This window comes from Hippopotamus amphibius, chromosome 9 (genome assembly GCF_030028045.1).
Source record: "Hippopotamus amphibius kiboko isolate mHipAmp2 chromosome 9, mHipAmp2.hap2, whole genome shotgun sequence".
Lineage (NCBI taxonomy): Eukaryota > Metazoa > Chordata > Mammalia > Artiodactyla > Hippopotamidae > Hippopotamus > Hippopotamus amphibius.
Window position 1 is genome coordinate 61,695,660 of NC_080194.1, and position 24,001 is coordinate 61,719,660.

At 36.0% G+C, this 24,001-nt stretch overlaps 1 protein-coding gene across 2 annotated transcripts in view; it reads left to right on the plus strand.

Annotated features, from left to right (window-relative positions):
* The window catches only part of NOX4 (NADPH oxidase 4), a 155,432-nt gene that overhangs the window by 82,894 nt on the left and 48,537 nt on the right, over positions 1 to 24,001 (plus strand). For both annotated transcript variants that reach the window (XM_057750659.1, XM_057750660.1), the window contains exon 13: positions 20,036 to 20,117. In XM_057750659.1, coding sequence (XP_057606642.1) covers positions 20,036 to 20,117 — 82 coding nt within the window. The remainder of the gene's footprint in view (positions 1 to 20,035; positions 20,118 to 24,001) is intronic.

Genomic DNA, 24,001 nt, shown 5'->3' on the forward strand with positions numbered 1-24,001 from the left:
CAAATACTATGAGCCCCAGTTTCTTTATAATGTGTTTTTCCAAAATGGTGAACATTTTTTGCTTTAGTTCTAGACACAACAGAGCACAATATTATTTTATAGGGTGGTTGCAATCCTAGAAATTCCAGTGCATATTTAAATCATGCAAAAACTTTGCATTTTTATAAGTATAAATGTTTTTCATTTACATGAATGTCCAGAAAGTCATTTGAAAAGCATGCAGAGAGTGAGACGATTTCTTGTTGCACAGTATGCTTTGCAAATTACGGGATGTCTGCTGTCTCTGACCTCTACTCTCTAAATGTCAGTAACTTCTCATCATCATTGTAAAAACCAAATTGCCTCTACAAGTTCTCAAAACTGCCCCTAAGAGGTGGTATTCTTCCATCAAGAAGAGATAGTATTCCATCAAGAGCAACTAGTTTAAGAAATTTGTATAGATAGAGAAGAAATCTAACAGAGGATTGAGCCGTGAGAAACTTCAACATGTCGTGCTCAGCAAAAGTGACTAAGAAGGAGTGGCCACTGAGGTAAGAGGGGAATCAGACAAGTCTGAATCCTGGACATCACAGGACAGTGTTTCAAAAAAGAGGAATGGGCCAGTTGAAACAAATGCTGCTGAAAAGCAGAGCAAAATGATACTGAGTTAATGACCTTAGGAATCGCGTTTTTAGTGGAGTGCTGGGAACAGAAGCCTGATTAGGTGGGTTCAAGAGAGAATAATAGTAAGAGAAGAATTGGAGATGGTACGTGTAGACAAATCCAGTGTGTTGGGGCCAGCTTCTGTGAGCTCATTGGGTTATTGGGAGCTTCTTTTCCAACTCTACGTTCAGTGAAGTCAAATTTAATAGCTTTAAATCATCCACAATGTAAATATTCATTCCATAGAAAATGACAAACACCATAAAGTAGGGATTAAAAATAATTTTTTAAAGGCCTAGTTATTAAATATTTGCCAAAATACAACTGGATAAATTCTGAGGAGTTTGGATATAAAATGAAGTTAAGAAATAGGGCAGTAGTTGAAGTGGGGGAGAATATAGTGACAAAGCAGATATAAGTTTAGAGTACATATAAAGTAAATATATGCATGTATTTTTATACATTTATATATACACTTATATTTATGAACTATTATATTTATATATGAGGGCAATATGAATAACAAGATTGAAGTAGAGATGGAAGAAATAATAATGCTAGAGAGAGGGTATAATTATAGGAAAAAAGTCCATGAGTCTCCTAAGGGATTCCAGAAGGACTGGATTCCAATGTACACGTGGAGGAGTTGACTTCAGATAAGGCAGCTGGGCAGTTCATGCTTTAATAGGAAGACAGAGAGATGATTAGAGAGCAAGGCTACTGATTGGTTAGTGGACTTGGAGTGAGAGGAATGTGATTTCTCTTCTGATTCCTTCTGTGTTCTTGGTGAAATAAATAGTAAGGTTATCACTGAAAATGAGGAAGGGGGGAAGCACTTTGAATTTTGAGAAGGAAGAAAGTGTAATGTATCATTTGAAATAGTAAACTGAGGAGTGAAGCATAATGGCCCTTCTGAGTTGTGCCAAGAGGCCTACTGAGATATGTGGTCCAAAATTTAAAGTGAGACAAGTCAGAATAATTGTGAGTTTTTTTCCAGGCATGGTCCACTTCTTCGGATTAGCTATTGAGCAGTTAGAGAGTTGGATTTAACCAGCTTTGGTCCACTCCTGATTCAATTTCACTATAGCTGTCACCTCCAATCCATTCTCTGCACCATAACCATAGAAACTTCAAAGCATGAATCCAATTAAATCCCTGCTTTTGCTTCAGACACATTAATAGCTTCCTGTTGCTCCTAGGATAAAGTGAAATATCCTTAGAGTGGCCTAGAAGGGGCCTTCCTGCTCTGTCTCTGACCTACCTCTCATCTTGATTCAATTTTTTTCTGCTCTGAACAAGAGCACCGTTGGCTTTTCTGTTCCTCTTGTTTCCCTTGCTACCTCCCACCCTATATATATCCTGATGCATATGTCTGCAATACTCTCCACCACCCCTACCCACGTAGGTACCTAGTATTTTTAAATCATAGTTCAGGAGCCGCTTCCTGTGAGCAGCCTTCTACCTACCTCAGTTTTGGGTGTTGTTTCTTACATGCTGCCATCACTATATTTCTTTTCTGGGGAGGACTTATCTCCATTGATAACTGCATATTCAAAGTGTGATCATTGATGTAGCAAGAAGAAGTTTTCAACATTATACTATAAGCATTATCATGGTAGGCACCTGTATCTCTTTCTGCTCACCATTGTACTCAAGGGCCCATTAAATTGATTGTTCCTAGTAAATGTAAATATTTGATAAGTAAAGAGAGGAAAGGAGGGAGAGAGGGAGGAACGAAGGAAGGAAAGAAGGAAGGAAGGAAGTTGGGAAGGAGGAGGGAGGGAAGGCAGGAAGGAAGGGGAGAAAGCAGGTAGCCAAGCAGAAAGGTGTATCCTCTGCTTCATGTAAAATCACCAGCAGGTGGGGCAGGTGTCAGATACATAAATGTAATACTGTCCACCAAAATGGAGGATGTAGATGCATTGGGAGGGAGATCTGGAAGGCTTTCTGGGCCAAAGGGAGTATAATGGAAAATAGAACTTGTCTAGAGTAGGAGATTGTTCCAGGGAAAATGTTAGCTTAAATAATAGCTCAGAGGGATGAATTATCATGGAAAGTCAGAAAAATGTCATGCTATTGGAAGGCAGGCTGGGATAGTATCCAGAGCTCATATCATGGAGGAGCTTGTAGGAATTACTAAGAAGCTTGGTCTTTTTCCCTAAAGATGCTGGTGAAAAATTGAAGGGTTTTAAAAAAGAACTGAAATCAAATTTATACTTTGTTTGGGTTACCCTGCTAGCATTATACAGATTGGAAAGAAGAAAGACCAGGTAGAAACAAAGACACCAAATTAAATATCTGTCATAGTGTCAGGAAACTGAGGAGATAAAAATTTCCGTGGAGGGAATAATGTATGATGACCAAATAAGTAGGACTGAATAGTAACTGTGGGAGGGCGTTATTGCTAACCTTATAAAAATCATCTTTTTGGGAAAATGCAGAGAAGCAGTTTGGGGATGGTAGAGGTTACTATGAATTACTGAGTAAAGTGAAGACCAGTAAGTAGAGAAAATTAGTGTACAAAGAGAAGCTCATAGCAAATGGGCCTATTTCTAAATTCTTCCTATTTCTAAATTGCCCCCAAACTCTAAGAGGGATTGAATTTATATTGATCTGGCTTTTTATTACCAGTGGGAAATGAATAGCAAATACATACGCAATTACTTATCTATCTATGTAAATGTGGGCAGGATAAGGATTAACATATTATGTCCTAATGTATGTATTATTTGTATAATGAAACACTGTAACTCTCGCCTCATGTGAGTCTATGTGGAAATCATTGAGGACAACTAATTAGTTAATTTAATGGAATTTAACATAACTCATTTGCTATCATAGTATAATAAATCATTCAATAAATTTGAGGTGTGGTTAAATTCTGTATTTCATAGTCTCACAATTCAAAGAAATTTTTCTTTTAGGGAAATGAGAGATTTGTATTACCATTTAAATGCCCATCTGTTCTCAGGAGAGAGGATAAATTGTTTTCCCCTTGGTTTCTCAGTTTATGAACATGAAATCAATGCTGTCATTTTTTAGTAGATGACAGCTCACATAATGCCACAGAAAATACAGAGATTGCTTAGGAAATGATTGGAATTCACCACTCATTAAGTTTTATTCTAGTTCAGTCATTTTACAACCCCAAATATAGGGAAAACACAAAATTTTGTTTTTTTATTCAATAAAAATGTTACTTTTTATTTTTGAAAATAAGCAAATTATACAATTTCTGGACCTGGAAGTAGAATTATTATAGCAAAGTGGTTTATTTGCATGGATTGTTATGTTTTTATTATGAACTGTTTTGTCCTAAATTTGAATTCTCTGTTATCTGCTATTTTCTGCTTGATTTTACTATATGATATTAAAGAAAGTAAGAACAGTGAGGAATTTTCTTGGTAACATATTTTCTTAAGCAATGTCCAAATGTGATAATAATGTACTGGGTGGTCCAGAAGGAATATGTCATTTTGCCAAGCTAGTCTGGTGATAATGGACTAAATAATTTCAAAGCCAAAAAGACAAGGATTTTATGCCATTATCATTATCATGAGGAACATTTTCAAGTACTCATATGTTTGATGCAATTGCTAAGCACTTTATAAGGGAAGCTAAATAAATATAGTTCCTATTTTCTGAACAAATTGTAATTTTTAAAGCAAAATTCTAACTTAATGGATTATAATCATGCCGACAGTGTTCTTTAAGGTCATCCAAATGAACACATCTGAGACATTAAGTATGTTAATACCAAAGGAAGATACTTATCTTCCATGGATTCAAAGGCAATTGAGTAGGGAACTTTGGGAATAGAGTCTAGTAAAAATGCTATTGCTCTTATTATGATTTCTGAACTTTAACAAAGGAGGAAGGTGGGATTTCATAAACAAATATAAGTAAAATGGGGAAACTAAATTCTTCCATGAAAAGAGATTTTGAGAAAATTTGGAGGTGACATATTATGGACCTGGAATGCTAGGGAACACCAAGAAATATACCTTGAATAGATAATAGAGTAAGTAAAGAATAGTTAAAATGGTCTGTGGCAGAGTGATAAAGTGTTTAAAAACAGAAGGTGATCTTATTTTTTATTGGCATTGTATTGAGAAACTAGTAAAATGTCTTGAGATGTAGCTACCAACATAATGAAGAAAAGGAAAGGAGAGAAGGTCCACATAGAAAACTTGCATAGCCCAATGTTTTCAATAACAATACCTAGCAGAAAGTTTTGCCTCTGATTGGAGCAAATAAGGAGATATGTTTTTTTATTCCTTTTTTTTTTAAGAACTTTTATTGAGATACAGTTAACAGACAATAAACAGCATATATTTAGAGTGTACAATTTGGTATCCCAATCTCCCAATTCATTCCCCCCCAACCCTCCCCGCTTTCCCCACTTGGTGTCCCTATGTTTGTTCTCTATATCTGTGTCTCTATTTCTGCCTTGCATTTCCTCTTTCATAGTTGTTAGCATTTGCCTTATGTATTGAGGTGCTCCTATATTGGGTGCGTATATATTTGTAATTGTTATCTCCTCTTCTTGGATTGATCCCTTGATCTTTATGTAATGTCCTTTCTTGTCTCTTGTAACATTTTTTATTTTAAAGTCTATTTTATCTGATATGACTATTGCTACTCCAGCTTTCTTTTGATTTTCATTTTCATGGAATATCTTTTTTTCATCCCCTCACTTTCAGTCTGCACATGTCCCTAGGTGTGAAGTGGGTCTCTCGGAGACAGCATACATATGGGTCTTGTTTTTGTATCCATTCAGCCAGTCTGTGTCTTTTGGTTGATGCATTTAGTCCATTTACATTCAAGGTAATTATCGAGATGTATGTTCCTATTACCATTTTCTTAATTGTTTTGTTTTTGTTTTTGTAGGTCCTTTTCTTCTCTTCTGTTTCCCGCTTAGAGAAGTTCCTTTAGCATTTGTTGTAGGGCTGGTTTGGTGGTGCTGAATTCTCTTAGCTGTTGCTTGTCTGTAAAGCTTTTGATATCTCCATTGAATCTGAATGAGATCCTTGCTGGAGAGAGTATTCTTGGTTGTAGGTTCTTCCCTTTCATCACTTTAAATATATCATGCCACTCCCTTCTGGCTTGCAGAGTTTCTGCTGAGAAATCAGCTGTTAACCTGACTGGAGTTCCCTTGTATGTTATTTGTCATTTTTCCCTTGTTGCTTTTAATAACATTTCTCTGTCTTTAATTTTTGTCAATTTGACTACAGTGTGTCTTGACATGTTTCTCCTTGGGTTTATCCTGCCTGGGACTCTCTATGCTTCCTGCACTTGGGTAGCTATTTCCTTTCCCATGTTAGGGAAGTTTTCAACTATAATCTCTTCCAATATTTTCTCAGGTCCTTTCTCTCTCGCGTCTCCTTCTGGGACCCCTATAATGCGAATGTTGGTGCATTTAACATTGTCCCAGAGGTCTCTTAGGCTGTCTTCAGTTCTTTTCATTCTTTTTTCTTTATTCTTTTCCACATCAGTGATTATCACCATTCTGTCTTCCAGGTTACTTATTCACCCTTCTGCCTCAGTTAATCTGCTATTGGTTCCTTCTAGTGTATATTTCATTTCAGTTATTGTGTTGCATATCTGTTTGTTTGCTCTTTAATTCTTCTAGGTCTTTGGTAAACTTTTCGATCTTTGCATCCAGTCTTTTTTTCAAAGTCCTGGATCATCTTCACCATCATTATTCTGAATTCTTTTTCTGGAAGGGTGCCTATCTCCTCTTCATTTAGTTGTTTTTCTGGGGTTTTATCCTGTCCCTTCATCTGGTACAAAGTCCTCTGCTTTTTCATTTTCTCTTTCTGTGGCTGTGGTTTTCAGTTCCACAAGATGAAATACTGCTGATACTGCTTGATACTCCTGTCTGCCCTCCTGTGGAGGAAGCTGTCTAGGAGGCTCATGTGTGCTTCCTAATGGGAGGGACTGATGGTGGGTAGGGCTGGGTGGGTGGAGCTCAGTAAAACTTGAATCTGCTTGTCTGCCAATGGGTGGGGCGGTGTTCCCACCCTGTTGATTGTTTGGCCTGAGGCAACCCAGCCCTGGAGCCTACAGGCTCTTTGGTGAGGCTTATGGTGGACTCTGGGAGGGCACACGCCAATGAGCACTTCCCAGAACCCCTGCTGCCAGTGCCCCTGTCTCCTCGATGAGCCACAGCTGCCCCCCACCTCTGCAGGCAACCCTCCAACACCAGCAGGTAGGTCTGGTTCAGTCTCCTGTGGAGTCACTGCTCCTTCCCCCTGGGTCCTGGTGAGCACACTTTTTTGTGTGCCCTTCGAGAGTGGAGTCTCTGTTTCCCCCAGTTCTGTGGAGGTCCTGCAATCATATCCTGCTGGCTTTCAGAGTCTGATTCTCTGGGGATTCCTCCTCCCATTGCTGGGCTTCCAGGTTGGGAAGCCTAACATGGGGCTCAGAACCCTCACTTTAGTGGGTGGACTTCTGTGGTATAAGTGTTCTCCAGTTTGTGAGTCACCTCCCCAGCATTTATGGGATTTGATTTTACCATGATTGCACCCCTCCTACCGTCTCACTGTGGCTTCTCCTTTGTCTCTGGATGTGGGGTGTCTTTTTTGGTGAGTTCTAGTATCTTTCTGTTGATGATTCTTCAGCAGTTTGTTGTAATTCCAGTGCTCTTGTAAGAGGGAGTGAGCGCATGTCCTTCTCAGAAAATACATTTTAAGAGTTAGACTGTCCTTCAGGAATAGTCAAGTGACTTGTCATCCTTTTTCCACCAGCTCCTTCTTCTCATTTGCGATGTATTCCTCTTATATTTTCACAATAACAATGAAAACCTTTTGTTGCTGCTAGAATGGTGAATTATTCAGTGGTGGTTTGGAATATTATGTCCTTGCTGGTTAAGATATAGTACTTAACCATACAGACTTTCAGAGTTGTAAGCGAGCATAGTGGAAAAGACAACCAGGGTTAAGATGCAAACCCAATAGAAATGGCAATTTATCTTTATCTTTTTTTTTTTTTTTTTAGTTCTGGGAATGAATTTATGTACATAAAGACTACTATTGTTGCTTTTTCCAAAGAGCGGAAACAGAGAAAAGATTTTCCTAATCATCTTTTAAAAAATGTTCTTAATTGTTATTTATTACATATTATGTTTACTTGTTTATTTAGCTAAAGGAGTTGGCCTTTATAATGTAAACTTCTAACAAAAAAATTTCCTAAGCCTATCAAAGGAATCCATTTGGTGTTTACCATTTTTTCCATATTAAGATGAAGTCACAGAGGAAAAAAAAATGATATAACTTCAATGAGAACTGAGAATCAAGTGATATGAAGAAAATTAAAGACTTTTTTTTAAAAAGAATAGCATAGTTAAGAAGGACATGCAGTTTTTCTAGATGTAAAGGCAATATATTTAAAACTCTTAATTCTTCCCAAAATAATTTACAGCCTTAACATAATTTCAATTAAAATCAGAATTCAAGATAAAAAATCATATTAATTATTTGAAGAAAATTAAAAATGAGTAACAAGAAAATCTAGGAAAATTTGAATAACAAGATAGGACTGGCTCTATTAAAACATGTTATAAAGTGAAATAAACTTTACAAACAAGCTAAGAATTTACAAGGCTAAATAATATGGCTAGGAACATGAAGCTATTAAGTAGATGAGTTGAGATTTGAACTCAGGCTCATCTTATGCTAAAGCATGTGCTAATTTATAATTTACTACACTGCCTCCTATAAAGTTCAAGTAGTTTAAGCACTGTGGCACTAGAGCAAAAGCGTTAAGAAATATATTAACAAAGGAAAATAGCCTAGAAACAGACCCTATAATACATGAAAACACATATGATATAATAAATGAAGCTCCATAAATCAATATGAAGTGTTAGTTTGTAAACAGTTAAGCATTTGACACTTAGCTATCACTCTTTACTTCTGATGACCAAAAATTACTTCCATATAGGTTAAGTACTTTAACATAAAAAAGTTAATCTGTAAAGGCATCAGAAGAAAGTATAGAAATTAAACTCTCCATATGAAAAGCCATTCTACTGTGGAATAATTCACAGAGAAAAGTAAGTAGATTTAACTACATAAAAATTTTTAAATCATGCCAAAAAATTAAAGGAAATTGAACTACAAAAATCCATTTATAGCAAATACACACTACCTTCAGTATGTGGAGAGCTCCTTTAATTCAATAAGAAATAAGCTGAAGGAAGAGATGAATAAACTATGTGAACAGAGCAAATCATAATAATATTTAAATAAACATTAATTAGAATATCTATAATATTATATTTTACCTATCAATTAACAAAGATTTTCTTTATTAATAATGTCTGTTGCTGGGGAGGGTGCAAAGTATTGACATTTTACTCTCAAGGATATACAATTAGGATTCTTTAAGAGTATGCAACTTACCCTGCCATAGGAAATCAGAAAATTTACATGGGCATGGTGAGGTACATTTCAGCTGGAATATAGAGGTTAAAATAGGAACTTTCTAGGCAGAAAAGGGCACTGTAGGAAGAAAGAACACATTGCTATAAAAGGCATGATGTCATAGCAAACAATAAGATGTGAATGCAGATGAGCTTAGAATTCATAGAAATATTAGATGATAAGGCTGCAGAGATACGTAGCAGCCAGTTATTTAAAGAATATTGCACACCAAGCCAAACAAATTAGACTTCATTCTATAGTCCACAGGAGATTAAGAATCTCTGCTTCAGTACCTAACCTTATTACGCTGAAAAAAAAAAATTATTACTGGTAGGCATAGTTTTCGAAGGCCTCTTCAAGGAATGGGAATCTGAGTTGGCCCAGAAATCTTGGACAGGGTTTAATTAAAGGAAGGTATAGCAGTCCTGGCATCAGGAATGCACATGTGAAAAAAAAAAACGGAGAGATGAGGGAAAACCCAAATTTGTCCAATAAAACAACCTAATGAAGGAAAATGAATTCATATGTTTGTTTTTTGCCTGTCTCTAATCCATTATTCGTAGACTTGATCTTTGATCAGGAGGTCCTGTATTTAAGAACAGAGAAGACTCCCACTGCAAGGTTGGTTTTGTTAGGTTTCAAACGACCATATATTTCACGCTGTTAACTTTGTTTGCCCAGGGTTTAGGTTAGAACTTTATAAAAACATTAAAAAAAAACCCTTCAGTTTCTTTGGATCTTGGATAAAATTGCATATTTCTTCTTGAATATGCACCCAGGGGGTATTGAGTTTGTGCAGAAAGCAGAACTGAATTAGTATCAAGCTGAGCCTTGATCACTTTGAGGTGTTTCTTTTGTTGAATGCCAACGTTGTCAAAAAAGTGCATTTGCTATGACAAATGAAAAGAAAACATTTTCCTTAAGAAGTAGACTATGGAAAGCTTAGTAGCAATAATGTGTACATCTAAAAATGCCTCTGTTACTTGTTTTCACTTTCCTTGAACTTCTGTTCTTTTTGTTTTTTTTTTTTTCACCCTGTCAATTTTTGTAGTTTAGCCTCAGTGACAATAGAAGAGAATTCATATTTTATAAAAAAGCCATTTATAGACATTGATTCATTGATGTATTTAGAGGCCAACAAGTCTGTTTGCAGTTCTTTCAAAAGCTGCTTTGATGTTTTTTTTTTAATAGTATGTTTAACAAGTAAGAACTAGAGTAATGAATATTAAAGGAATAGACTTTTATCACTGGGCTTGCTCTGAAAATGAAAGCATCCATTAAGTAGTTTTACTTTGTGTAATATTGCATTGCCTACCTCCAGACCTTACACTGTTGAAAGTACCAGGAGTGGAGGCACGCAGATTATATATGACCCTGCTGCGTTTTTCTCTTCTAATATAATCCTTAGGCAAGCAGGAAATAAGGGTGAGAGGAGGGGAGAAAAGAGAGTACAGTATTTTCTCTCCCAAGAATGAGGCAATATAATGCAGTGGAAAGAACACTTGACTGTGAGTTTTGGAGGTTTGTTTTTGTTTCTGTTTTTTGTTTGTTTGTTTTGTTTTGTTTTTTTAAATCTCTTTGGCTCTTGCTAGCCATATGGCTCTGGGCCAGTCAATCAGCCAGTATGGTTTTTCGTTTCCTCACCTACAACGTGTTGCATTGATATAATTTTCTCATTTCCCAGCTCATTGCTGATGTAAAGCTGTATAATTCTTTTCAGAGAAATATATTCTAATATGTGGATAATTTAATTCCACATAGGGTAGAAATGATAACAGATTAATTGAGGGATAGTTGAAAAAATCTCACAGGGAATATAGTAGAGGATAAATGCCAAATATGGGATTTTTATGTTTGTTTTCTTTCTAGCTCCTATTAGGATTCATATTCATTTATTAGCTCTGGTTGTATACATTGTGTTCTATGTTCTTATCTTCTGAGTTACAAGTGTGGACTTGTTTTCTCCCCCACTTGAATAAGACAAGTATAAGATTCTGGTTTCTTGTATTCCTTTGACATTGGCCTTAATATTTGTGGGGAAGGTGGTTTTATATAACCAGAGCATGCAGATGATTGTTTTTTCTTCTAAAACTGCAGTCCATTTCCATTTGAATTTTATCAACAGAAGATTTGCCTATATCTTTAATAGGAAAATATTCTTGCTCTGCAACTAAATTTTCTGATTTATCTAAAACAGTATTAATTTGAATGCCTTTGATGTTGCTTTGAAAGCAATATTTTAAATAGCAACTATTGTTATTCAATACTGAGTTACCATGGTAATAAAGAACATTCACTTGATTTAAACTTTTCAGAAAAGGAAAATTTATACTCTGTATCATTCTAGTTGGTTTGGATGTACTTCTCTCTAAATTTGCCCTTTAATCCTCTTTTTTTGAAGTAATTTGCTTCTCCTAAGATTAGTGTACATATTTCTTTTCCTAAGGAAAATGAAACAGCAAATTTTGACAAACCATTAATTTCTTTGCATCCCCATGCGAATAGCTTTTCTTTCCCTCTTTAAGTAATTTTGTAATTACATTCTAAATTCCTTTTCAAGCAGATAGGGGAGGAAAACTTTTTCCTTCTTCCCATCTGGATTCTTTGGCTGGCCTAATATTTAAACTGACCTAAGCCAGATTAACAAGAAAAAAAATTTAATTTCGTATGTATGGGAACCCCAAAGCGATGAGGCTCCCTGGTAGTCAGGCAGTTGAGGCTCTATGCCAGACTGAGCTAAGGAGAAGCGGGTAGGGGTCTTCACAGAGGAGGAAGACAATTCACAGGAAGATGGGAAGAGCGAATGTTTGGTAAATAACTGTTTTCCAAGCCAGGCAGATGTCTTTCTGGTGTAAAAAGTTACCTCTGGTAATACCTCTCTTCCTGTTAAGGCCGCTTATCTAAATTCTTTTAGGTAGTTAAGGGGGCGGTAAAAAGCTCTTCTTGAGTCTGTTGGGCCTTGATTGTCTTCAGCTTGAGATAATCTACATACCGAAGTGGCACATTCTGGGGCGGCCTGCCCTGAGCCCCCTCATGGCTGTAATTACACCGCAGTTCTTTTGTTGTCCTGGCATTTCCTTGTGATAAACAGGGCTGCCCTTGAGAATTAGAATTTGTTTTGTTCGTAGTGTATGACAAATAATAGGTACTTAATGGAAGTTTGTTGAGTGAGTGAATAAATGAATAAAGGATGCTTTAACTGCTTATGCAGAAGACATCAAAAATGTTACCAAAAGTATTCACAAGGACTTCTGTTTGGTTTATTTCATGTTTTTATAAAACCTCCCTGCCTCTTCTACTTTTTATTAGTGATGTATCCAGGCAAAGTTGTTGGTTTATTCTCCTGAACTGTTAGAGTATGCATTTATCATTTATTTGCAGTGTACATCTCTGTTGATAATTTATATGTCTTCCTTACTAGACCTTTAGTTTATTGAGAACCTAACTTGTTTCCTGAGTTTTAGTACATGATCATAAATGTTTGCTGCAAAAATAATTTTTAGGTATGCAAATTTTGTCTGCATATTTAAAAAGTACTTCCTAAATATTATGGGGAAAATTAATTTGTACCTTCTCTTTTAAGCAGCATGTGTGTATCTGTATGTGCAAGCACGCACACTGTTTCTGCGTCAGTGTTATGTCTTCCTCAGGAAGTAGAGGAGTGGCTAATGTTACAAAAACTGTACTGTAGCGAGTATGAATGACAGGTATCCTTGAAGGCATGTGTGTGTGATAGTATACACATCTATCTTTTAAAAAATTAATACTCTTATATAAGTTCTCTTCAAAATACAAACAAGATACAGATAAAATAAAAGTTAATGCCTTTTAAACTTCCATCTCAAATCCTTCACCATATTTATTCTTGACTCTATGGTATATATGCTTATAGACTTCCTAGATACAGTGTAGATAAAGTTATCCAACACTTTAGAGAGATTGGAAAGCTGGAGAGAACTTATTATATATGATGGCTGTCAACATCTTAACTAAATGCCTGTGAAGGATTCTTTCACTACAGCTTTGAGAAATACATTTGTGATAGGCATTCTAGAACCTTTGAAAAGCTCTATGGTGACAGTTTGCAGGCTGAGAATGACAAGCGAGAGAAACTATCACTGGGCTTCTTGAACTCAGTGGAGATGATGAGGTCCCTGAGAGGCAGAGGTTAAGAGGCAGCACCTAACTGATCAAGTCAAGCTGGGTGTGGTTACCATTACGGGCAGCATGTCTGGAACAGTGATCAGAATGGACTGACCTGTTGAGATCTTTGGTGTTGACTAACTGACCATGGTGTTCTTAGGACTCAAGTAGATGGACAACCTAGTAGATTCTTGCTTGATTTGTACAAATGAAAAGAAAGCTCAGTGATTGGCACATAGAGGCATAACCTGAATCATCTCAGTAGAGTCACAGCCCTCATCCAGTTCCTAGATCTGAGTCAGTTTATAGATTCTGAACACGTATAATAAAGGGACAGTCAAGTCCCTTTGAGGAAAAAAACCCTACTACATGTCAAAAACTAAACTGTAAAATAATCCTCTTACCCTGTAGCCATTTGGCAGGGTGTTTGGAGCCATTTGGCAGGGTGACTGCTCATGGGTGAAAGAGAAGTATTCAGCTTGGGGGGAACTAAACATTGACTCTATGGTGACACCATTTTCTGAGGAACCAAAACCTTAGTACAGTAGACCAGTAAGATCTAATAGAAAGTTAATAGAGTTTTGGCTTTAGGCTGTATTGTCATAGGCACAGTGGGTCTTTGAATCCACCCTAATTCCAGAATGCATGAATTGAGTAAGTATGCTTAACCACTGTCAGAATCCCCTTATCAATATAATCTCCTTTCCCCCCCCTCCTTTGTATTAGTTTTGTTTCTTAGTTTACTCTTGGTGTTTTGTACTTTTAGGTTAAAAGGAACATTTCTCATGTCTTATTAGTCCTAAATTTACCTCTTCATCCATGCCCTTGTTTCTTCTTTAACCCCAATAGGTAGACCCCATTCTTTTGTATTTGTATAAAAATTGTTAAAGCTTATATGTTTGAACACCTCACCCCCAGGCCCTAACTCATGAACCAGAACATGGACTTGACCAGCTTACTTTCTTCTGTATAATTTCCTTTCCAAAGAGAAAGATGTCTTTAGGAACTATTGATATTATTGGGTTTTTGTGATACATTGAAGGAGGTGGATAGAATAATAACTAGAGAAGTGAGAGAGAAGTTTCATTGAAAGGGATTAAGTTTCATTTAAAAAAAAAAAAAAGCAAGCAAGAAGAACAGGAAGTTGGTGTAGAAAGGAAAGTTAGGAGAGAAAAAAAAAAATGAAACAAGTACCTATTCTTCCTAACATGAAAATACAAGCTAGAGACCTTTGGGGGAAAAACTTTGCCTTGCAGTAGAGAATGTTGAGATCGTGCAAGGAGAGTAAGGGAGTTTAAGATGTTTGTGGACACTTAGAATATACTCTCTTCTCACTCCTACTCACCCTCGCATGTATTGATGGTCAGATTTTGAGCAATTCTATAAAATTAGAACAGCCTTATTATCTTTTGATGAATAGTTTGACACTATGCACAAAGACCAAGTCACCTGGATCCCAGTTACAATCAAGTTACATTTTTTTCATGACATTGATTACCTAACTGCATCTTCTACATATGTGTGTTAAATTATCATCATTGGACAGAGTTTTCATAAAATAGTGAATAACTTTTGAAGTATATGCTGATTCGTTATCAATAGATTTGAGTGTTTTCATGTGTTCAGTGACATTGTTTTGGCTTCCAGGGTGGATGGCAAAATGCAAACATTTTGTTCAAGTTACATGTTCTTTACCAACTTTCCTGAAAAAGACAAATTTAGTATTTACTTTTAAGTTAATCATTATCTTTTCTTAGCTTTTATTGTTGAAATGAGTTATTACATTTCATGATAAAGGACAAAACCAGTATAAGTGTGTTTAGGCTACTCTATACATTAGAGTGTTTAACCTCTATTTCCTATACATTTTCATATCAACCTAAATTATAATTTTCTACATTTCCCACTGACATTGTCACCTGAGAGCTTGATGGCTGTGTGCATCTTATGGATTGCAGCAGGGGGCATGGTGCAACTGGCTAGTATACCATGTGACCTGAAAGGCCACTTGTTTGTTTCTCCTATCATCAGCCCAGATTAGATGGTATTACTTGTCCCAAGGTGTGTGTGTCTGAGGGCATTTCTGAGAGCAATTCATCTTAACAATGAGCATCTGTATTGCAGTGAGGGTATTAGTTATGTTATCTCTGGAAGCAGCTGGAAAGGAAATGACTTATTCTGACTTAACTCTATGTACATGCATCTCGCCCAGTACTAACCAAGTACATGGCAGAAGCTCTAAGTACAAAGTGGAGGTCTGTCAAGCTCACCTATTGCAGGTTGGCTTTACCAGAAACTGACTCTGAGAAGTAATTTGTGAATGTAAAATGCTTATTAGGGATCTATACCTGTGAAGGGAAGAGGAGGGCAGTGAGATTGGGTAGAGGAAAAAAGTTGAATCACCTTGTAGTGTCTATGAAGCCTCAGCCAAAGTGGTGGGAAGGTCCGGAGCAGATATTATCCATCAGATTTGCCTGTGTACAGCTAAACTACCCCTGCCTTGTTCGGTCACTGGATTTGAGCTCTTCTGGGAAAGGCATTTCCCCGGCACCTGAGGCAGACTCTGATGTAACCAACAGCTGGAGGCTACCTGCTGACTGTGCTTTTTTCTTTTTTTCTTCCTTTTTATTATAGTGGTAGGGAGAAGACTTTATTTTTTCTCATTCCAGGAATATATATGCATACTGTTTTTTGTTATGCAAGTTTTTATTGCATTTGTTACATTCTGCATGTTGGGGAAGGTGGCAAGTTGCCTGTTTTCCACAAAAGGGAAAATAAAGAATTTGAGTCATGGTAAATGTACAAAAAAGTTTAAATTAGAATTGGAAAGAGTATTTTATTTTTCTCATCTTCATTTTCAAATAAATAAGTATATTGTCTCACAATTGGTTGTCCAGGGAACCCAAATTACTGTAATTGTGTGCAGAATGTCAGCCAGGTCTGGTAGCCTCAGAATCCTTTTGTTGATTGAATGAGGGAAAGAAAGGGTGGGTGAAAGGCTACAAAAACTTGTGTTAATTAAGATATATCCCCCACTGGTAGAAAATTGTGGTCAGACATTATCACATCATTAGTCAGCTCATCAAAATATCACTTTGCTGAAAATCCTCTGCTTCTTTTCAGTGGCTTTAATGAAATTCTTCTAAGAAGCCTTGTGAAAGGACTGAGCTCTAGTTTTTGGGTAACTGCCATTTTCTTAAGAAATAGATTTTGGGCCTACTGAGAAAGCAGATCAGCTGGTCTGACATTTTACTCTAAGAAAAGAAGTATTATTTTACAATTTTTGCTACTTAACAAAGGAAATATCAATTTATTTTGTTCTTTTTCTTAGCATCAGATAAAGGATAGGATACTAATTAGTTGAAATTTAGGAGACTGAATTAGGGTTAATGTAAGCATTAGAAACAATTTTTCATTTACTTGGACTTTTCTAAGGACAATTTTTATCATTTATTTTTATCCTCATAAAGAAAAAACAAGCAATCATTATACACTTTTATGGGAAAAAGTTAATTGTTCTCATTTAGGAATTTATAAATATGGCATAAAAATAGAAATTTTAAAAAGGACAGTTTTAAGGTACTGTGTATATTTCCTGTTTGTGTATATGTGAACTTTTTCTCTTTTAATTTTTATTTATTTATTTATTTATTTATTTATTTATTGGCTGTGTTGGATCTTCATTGCTGTGCGCGGGCTTTCTCTAGTTGCGGTGAGTGAGGGCTACTCTTTGTTGTGTGTGCAGGCTCATCATTGCCATGGCTTCTCTTGTTGCGGAACATGGGCTCTAGGCATGTGGGCTTCAGTAGTTGCAGCATGTGGGCTCAATAGTTGTGACTCACGGGCTTAGTTGCTCCGTGGCATGTGGGATCTTCCTGGAGCAGGGATCGAACCTGTGTCCCCTGCAGTGGCAGGCGGATTCTTAACCACTGCGCCACCTAGGAAGCCCTATGTGAACGTTTTTTTGACAGTCGTGATAGCTACTCAAGAGTCTTCATGTTCACTCGGTATTCCTTGCGTTTATGATACTCAGATTAAAGGTTGCTCCAGATGTAGGAATGTTAATTAAAGATTTCATAGTTTGGGTAGCTTTATAAATGATCCCTTATGTGCTACCTTTGCTGTGTGTGTAGGGGGGTGGTTTTTTGTTTGTTTTTTATTCGTTTGTTTTTTAGTCCTATTGATGTAATGTCATTTCCAGAGATTTTCTTCCAGATTTACAATTAAATGGGTTTTGTGATTATATAAACAAGGATAATCTATAGCTGTATTATATTATGATTGTTTTTTATTAATAATTATGATTTTTCTTTTCATTTAAATCACTTTGGGAATCATTCAGTAAAACTTTAACCTATATTATTCTTTAGCACCCAAGGACACACCATATTTAATGGTTTGAATAGTTCTTTACTTGATGTGTAAAGTTCATGTTTGCTGTTGGGTTTTGGTTTTATTTTTCAAGACCCATTTTAGGAAAGGTGCAAATGGAGGGCAAAAGAAGGAAAAAGAGAAACACTGAAAAATACTCATTTAATGGAATGCTACATAAATTGGGAAGTAGACTGAAAAGCAGGGGTCATGTCATCAGAAAAATTTACTAGTCATTTCATTGAAATAAACATTAATTTTGTTGATGAAAAATAACAGCATATCAGTTAATAATAGAATTTAATTTCAAAAAGTATGAACTCAAATTAAGGATTAAGTGTGCCTAAAGGAGAAAAAATAACGTATGTTTTCTTGGATCTGTGGACTGTAGGGTACAGCCACCTCTGAATTTTCTTAACTCCAAGTGTATTGTAAGAACTATCAGAGTGGTGAAAACAAAATGTAGAGTAGAGGTCAAACATCTGATTTGATGTATTTCAATAAATATGAAGATAAAATCCACATCCTGCTTCTCAACCATACTTGGTAACCACTGTGCTCATAAATGTTTAACATCTAGCTATTCAGTAGCCTAGAAACAGTGATTGTCATCAAGTGTAGATTTTCAGTATTTTGTGGAAATTGCTCACCTTCAGTTAGTGACGGATTTACTGCAATGCAGAGTTTCAGCTTTGTACTCTGTCTCAGCCTGATGGTGTGACTCTGTCAAGGCTAGAGGACAGGTCCTCTGGCTTTTTATGGTTGATCGATGACCAGTGGGGCTCTTCTAAAATGCACTGAGATTAACCTTGGCAAACAGTTTTCTGTATCCAGTAAAAATGGAAATTGGAAATAGTCTTTCAATGAATATTTATCTAGCACCTTAATATGTATCAGATAGTGTTCTGTATCCTGGTGGCACAATACCTGTCTACTAGGAGGAGGGGAAGGGGTGGGTAGACAAATGTGTATAACAATAAAAATGTAATATGATTGATAGATTCCATGAGAGTGTAAGCACAGGGTGTACTAGGAGTACCCAGTAGGGCCATCCATTCCAGATTTGGCAGGAAGAGAGAAAATAAGAGGAAGGCTCAAGGAAGGCTTCCCTAGGGATGACTCAGAGATAATGACTGTCTAATGCTGGAAATGTGGGATCAGTATTAGAGTGAGAGATTACTATATCAATGCAGATAGCTTTTCGTTATATTTCTAAGGTAGAACTGAGGATTCTTCCTTTCTCTACACTCCTTTCTTCCCTTCTTTTTTCTGTTTCCTGTCTCCCTTCCTTCCTCCCTGTCTCTTCCTCTTCCTCTTTCTTTTCCTCCTTTTCTCCTTTCTTTCATTATGAATTCATGAGCACAGAATTGTATTAATCAAATTCTTGGTTCATGTCCATCATTGGACAGTTCCTGGCTCTCATTCATTCATTCATTCATTCACTGATTTATGATGCTATAATGAATACATAGGACATTATTCACACTTTCTTACACCTAGCTTTTTGCTTTTCTCCTGTTTCATCCTCTCATTCCTCCTAAAAGGTAACCATTATCCCAAATTGTGTATTATCATCCCTTTTTTCACTGGTTTGCTTTGTTTCATATGTAACATACTCAGACAACACATTGCTTAGTTAGTTTTTAACTCAACCAAAAATAATACCCTATATGTAAGCTGCTGGCATTATTTTTTCACTCAACATCATACTATGTTTTTGTTTGTAGCTGAATTCATTGTTTCACTTCAAGGAATATTCCATCGTGTGAATTTTCCATTCTCCTGTGCTTAGGCAATTGAGCTGTTTCCATTTATGTTGTTCTGAACAGTGTTGCTATAAATATCTTTTTCTTGCTTCCTGAGACATATTTGAAAGTTTCTGTAGAGTATATACCTCGGAAATGAAATATTGGCTCATAGGATATGCAAAAGTTGAAACTTAAAAGGTAGTACTGAATTGTTTTTCAAAGCTATTGCACCAACTTGCATTTCCACCAGAAATATATGAGCTTATGTTGATGCAATCCTAACCTTTGGTCTTTGTGGAGTTAATTTCTGTCAATTATGCCACATAATGCGAATGCTATCTTATGGTGTGTGGTTTTAATTCTCATTTCCCAGGTTACTAATGAGTTTGTGCATCTCTTGGTATCTTTATTGGTCATATATGTTTCCTCGAACGTTTCAATTATAAGATTTTAGTATTAGTTTATACCAATGAATACATGCTATTTTTATGTATGCAGTTATTATGATATTTTAATTAGAAAAATATGCATAATCACTAAAGTGAAATAAAAACCTATTTTAGTAGTACATAACATGGTGGGTAAATTTCTAGTACAATATATGCAGTCAAAATAGTTAACAAATTAAAAGAATAGGAAATAATTCTATTTTGAAATTATGTTGTGACTTTTTTCATAGCTTAATGTTTATTTTTCTTCTGCCAGAACGATTTCGAGATTTACTACTTCCACCATCTAGTCAAGACTCCGAGATTCTACCCTTCGTTCAGTCTGGAAATTATCCCAAGTAAGGAATAGGAGTTCGCTGGGTATTGTGAAAGGAATGGGGGGAATGATGGGCGAGATTTGGGAGGTCAAAGACAAAATGTTAGCTTTTTTAGGATTTCTGGAAAAGCTTGAATAACGTAACCTAACTAACTAGGGCCTCTCCTGCACTATAATGTCTCAGGCTCTTCCCAGCTGGGTCAGAGAAAAAAACCTGCTACACGTGTATCCCAGCTGTGGCTGGGAGCTGTTGCCAAGTGCAGACTATAAGGTATCTGCATCAGTATCTGGTTGTGCTTCTTTTTGCTTGATGATGTATCAACAGGTCAGATACTTTTGGATAATCCCTCATCTGGTTTCTGTATCAACAGGGTCAGATACTTTGTGGATAATCCCTCACCTGGTTTCCTGTTTTCTATCCTTTAAATGTAAGGATTTATTCATATTTAATAAGTTGGTTTCAAAATAACTACATGCTAGATATGATTTTAACAATTTCTTTATATTCTTCTTTACCATATTGATAATTCTTTCTTAAATGCGGCAGACTTTTTCTTAGATGCCACAAATATATTTATTGGTTGAAGCAATGGGCCTCATCTTCTCAGAGAATAAGGAAGTACCAGATTTTTATTAGGTATCCTCTTCCCTAAAAGCTGATGTATACTGGTGTCTTGATCCTTCCTGTGAAGCTTGGAGTACCCTCTACTTTCCAAGTAATCTGACTCTTTTTACCAGTTAGTATGCAACAGGCTAAAAAATAAGTAAACTATTATCTGAAATAGAAAAAAAAAAAAGGTCACCAACTTAAAAACTTGGAGCTTGGTTTACATATATTTAATCAAAACTCATCACGATGCTAAATGATTCATTCTTTAATCGGTTTGGCAGTTTATTCAAGTATTTACTGAACTTCACCTTCTGGAATAATTTTTTCCCTGATTACTTAGCTATGATAATATTTACTTAATTCTGATCATGAAATAAATATAGAATCTGAATTGTCTGTTCATTGTTTCAGATATTAATCCAGGTTTAATCTCTAGTAATAATCTTTCAATCTTCTCCCAGCACACACAGGGACATACATGTGCCTGGACAAGCCTGATGTGGGTACATTACTCTTCACGTTCATGTTGGCAGGGAGCATGGAGATGCATGAAGAGATCCATGCACGTCTATCAGTATTTTTGCCCACAGCTGCTATTTGCAGGGGCCAATGATGCTTGCTTTTCTGCCTTTTAGGCTTACTGTCTGCCTGGCACCATTGCTTCAGGAAGGGACTCACAGTGGTTTCTCAGCTGGTAATCTGTATGTGGCTGTTTTCCCTAGGTTTCCTTAGATACATCGTTTTACATGTCTCCTTGTTCTTAGATTACTTTTCTGGTAGTGATGTGATCCGTTGTAATATTTAACAGATGTCATGTGACAGTCCTTTGTCAGTGTCTAACCCTGGGAGTAGATATTCTTTTTGACGTGTGTAGATTAAAAGAATAAATATCATCCATTGATGCCCCACACACTGTATTAAGGCAGTTAAGAGTGCAGACTCTGAAGCAGATTGCCTTACCTGCTGACTCGGTGATCTGGGCGACCTAATCCTCTGTGCCTCAGTTCATTCCACCTGTGTGAAAGGAGGAAGATAGTAATATTTACCACCAAGCGTGATACAAAGATTAAATTAAATAATAAAAAATATTTTGAACTGAGCTTGACACATAGTAAATACTGCATTTTAGCTGCAGATGTTATTTATTGCTATTCATTTAAAATTGCATATAGAATTAACTCGATTTACGTTTCCAAACACTGTAAGAAATAGGTTGTTCATTTATCTAGCTTTTATGTCAAGATACTTTCATCAATCCACCCTTATTAATATTTAGGGAAGTACTATTTGAATAATTTAGTATTTCTAAATTACTGCTAGATGCTGATGTGAGGCACTGCTTAGGTGATCACTTACTATCTTTATAAGCTTCAGTTTTTTGAACTAGCAAGTGAAAACATGCTAATTAAAGGTTTCTGGGTCTGAAAACATTTATATAAAAATTCTGGATTAAATACAATTAGTTTATTTAAATTACAGATATTAAGCATTTTTATCTTCCCATAGTTGATTTAATGTCTAGTTTGGCAGAATTTTAGATTTGGAGATGCTGGAGGACAGAGGAGGGATAATATAAATCTGATTGTGCTGTGCCTAGGGAGTGTTGAGTTACTCCAAGGAAGGGCATAGGAGCAAAAACTCTGGGCGTGTGAACAATGCCCACATAAGGAATGTTGGGGGAGAAGAAGAGAAAGTTGCGGTAGGGGCCAATTAGTAGATATAAATGGGCAGGGAATCTGTGTATGTCTAGACCTAATTTAAACTAATTTTGTATTATTCATGGTTTTTAATACTCTCATTTGTTCTCTCATTTATATTCACTCTCATTTATTCATTATTGAAGCTAACTAAAAGTCAAGGAATTTGTAATTTTATGACACACAAAAATTTTTTTAAAAAAGCTGAAAGTTAAATCAAACCATTAGTATTTGTTGCTTTTATCCACAATGAGGTATACCTATTTACATTAAGATTTTTCTGACGTCTTTACTGACTCATTGAATATAGGCGCCATTAATGAAAGATGCATTTTAAAAGCTAAAATATGGACTAAGAAGTGACTTATTTGCCCAATACTATGTGGTGTCACAGAGTGATATTTACAGAGGATAATCTAGCTGACTTTCTTTAAGTGAGCCTCACTTTACATTGGTTAATATAGGCTGATGAGTGGACTGTGGTAATTTGGATTGGGGGTGGGTCCTCAAGTGAGCGTAGTGTCCCTTTTATCTTATCAAGAGATACCTAACAGATAATGAAACATGGAAAAAGGTGTTCTTTATTTAGGGAAAAAAATTTGTGAAGAGAAATGGACTAGTTCTTAAAATGTGTGTGTACCTGTGTTTTTTTTTTGTTTTTTTTTGTTTTTTTAAAAGTTTTTATTGAAGTATAGTTGATGTACAATATTACAGAAGTTACATGTGAACAATATGGTGATACACAGTTTTTAAAGGTTATACTCTATTTAGTTATTCTAAAATATTGGTCATATTCCCTGTGTTGTATAATATATAGTTGAAGCTTATTTATACATAATGCTTTGTACCTCTTAATTCTCTACATCTGTATTGCCCCTTCCTCCTCCTCTCTCCCCGCTGGTAACCACTGATTTGTTCTCAGGTGGCTTCTTCTTATACCTGAATTGTTAATGAGGAGAAAGCCATCTGAGAAAGATGCACTTACTGATACTTCAACTTTCCTGTTCTTTTTTAAACTATTTACTTTGTCCTGCTGACTCCTTTTGCCCCTCTCCACAGAGCAGATATTTTTTTTGAACTTCCACATGATGAGTGTAAAACTCTGGTTTCCAGCCCTTGGACATCCAGATAGTGCATTCAAGCCAGGGGCCTGAGAAGGGAAACTGTCAACTGCTGTTAGTCCTTTAGAGCTCCTGGCTCCATGAGAATACCTGTAGTATAGTTCCTTAAAAATCATATAGTGTTATAATTTTCGTTTCACAACAAACTTATAATTCAGTATTTTCTTACTAAATCATTTTACATTTCACCTGGCATTTTATGGTTAACCATTTATATTTAAGAAGAGCATGAAAGTTGTCTTATGGAGCTGAAGGATTCACATTCTATATTGCCTTTCCAGAGGGTCAAATTAGTAATGGTTAAAAGTGACTCTGAAAAAGCTATAAGCTCATTAGAAAGAGGTGTCTGGTATTTTTAATATTTTTATTTCTTACATATATATTTTATATTTTTACTATAGCTTTTTAAAAATAGAATGGGCAAGTTGTGAATTAGCAAGCCTCCCCCTTTCCTTTGCCAGAGCACTTGGAGCAGAAG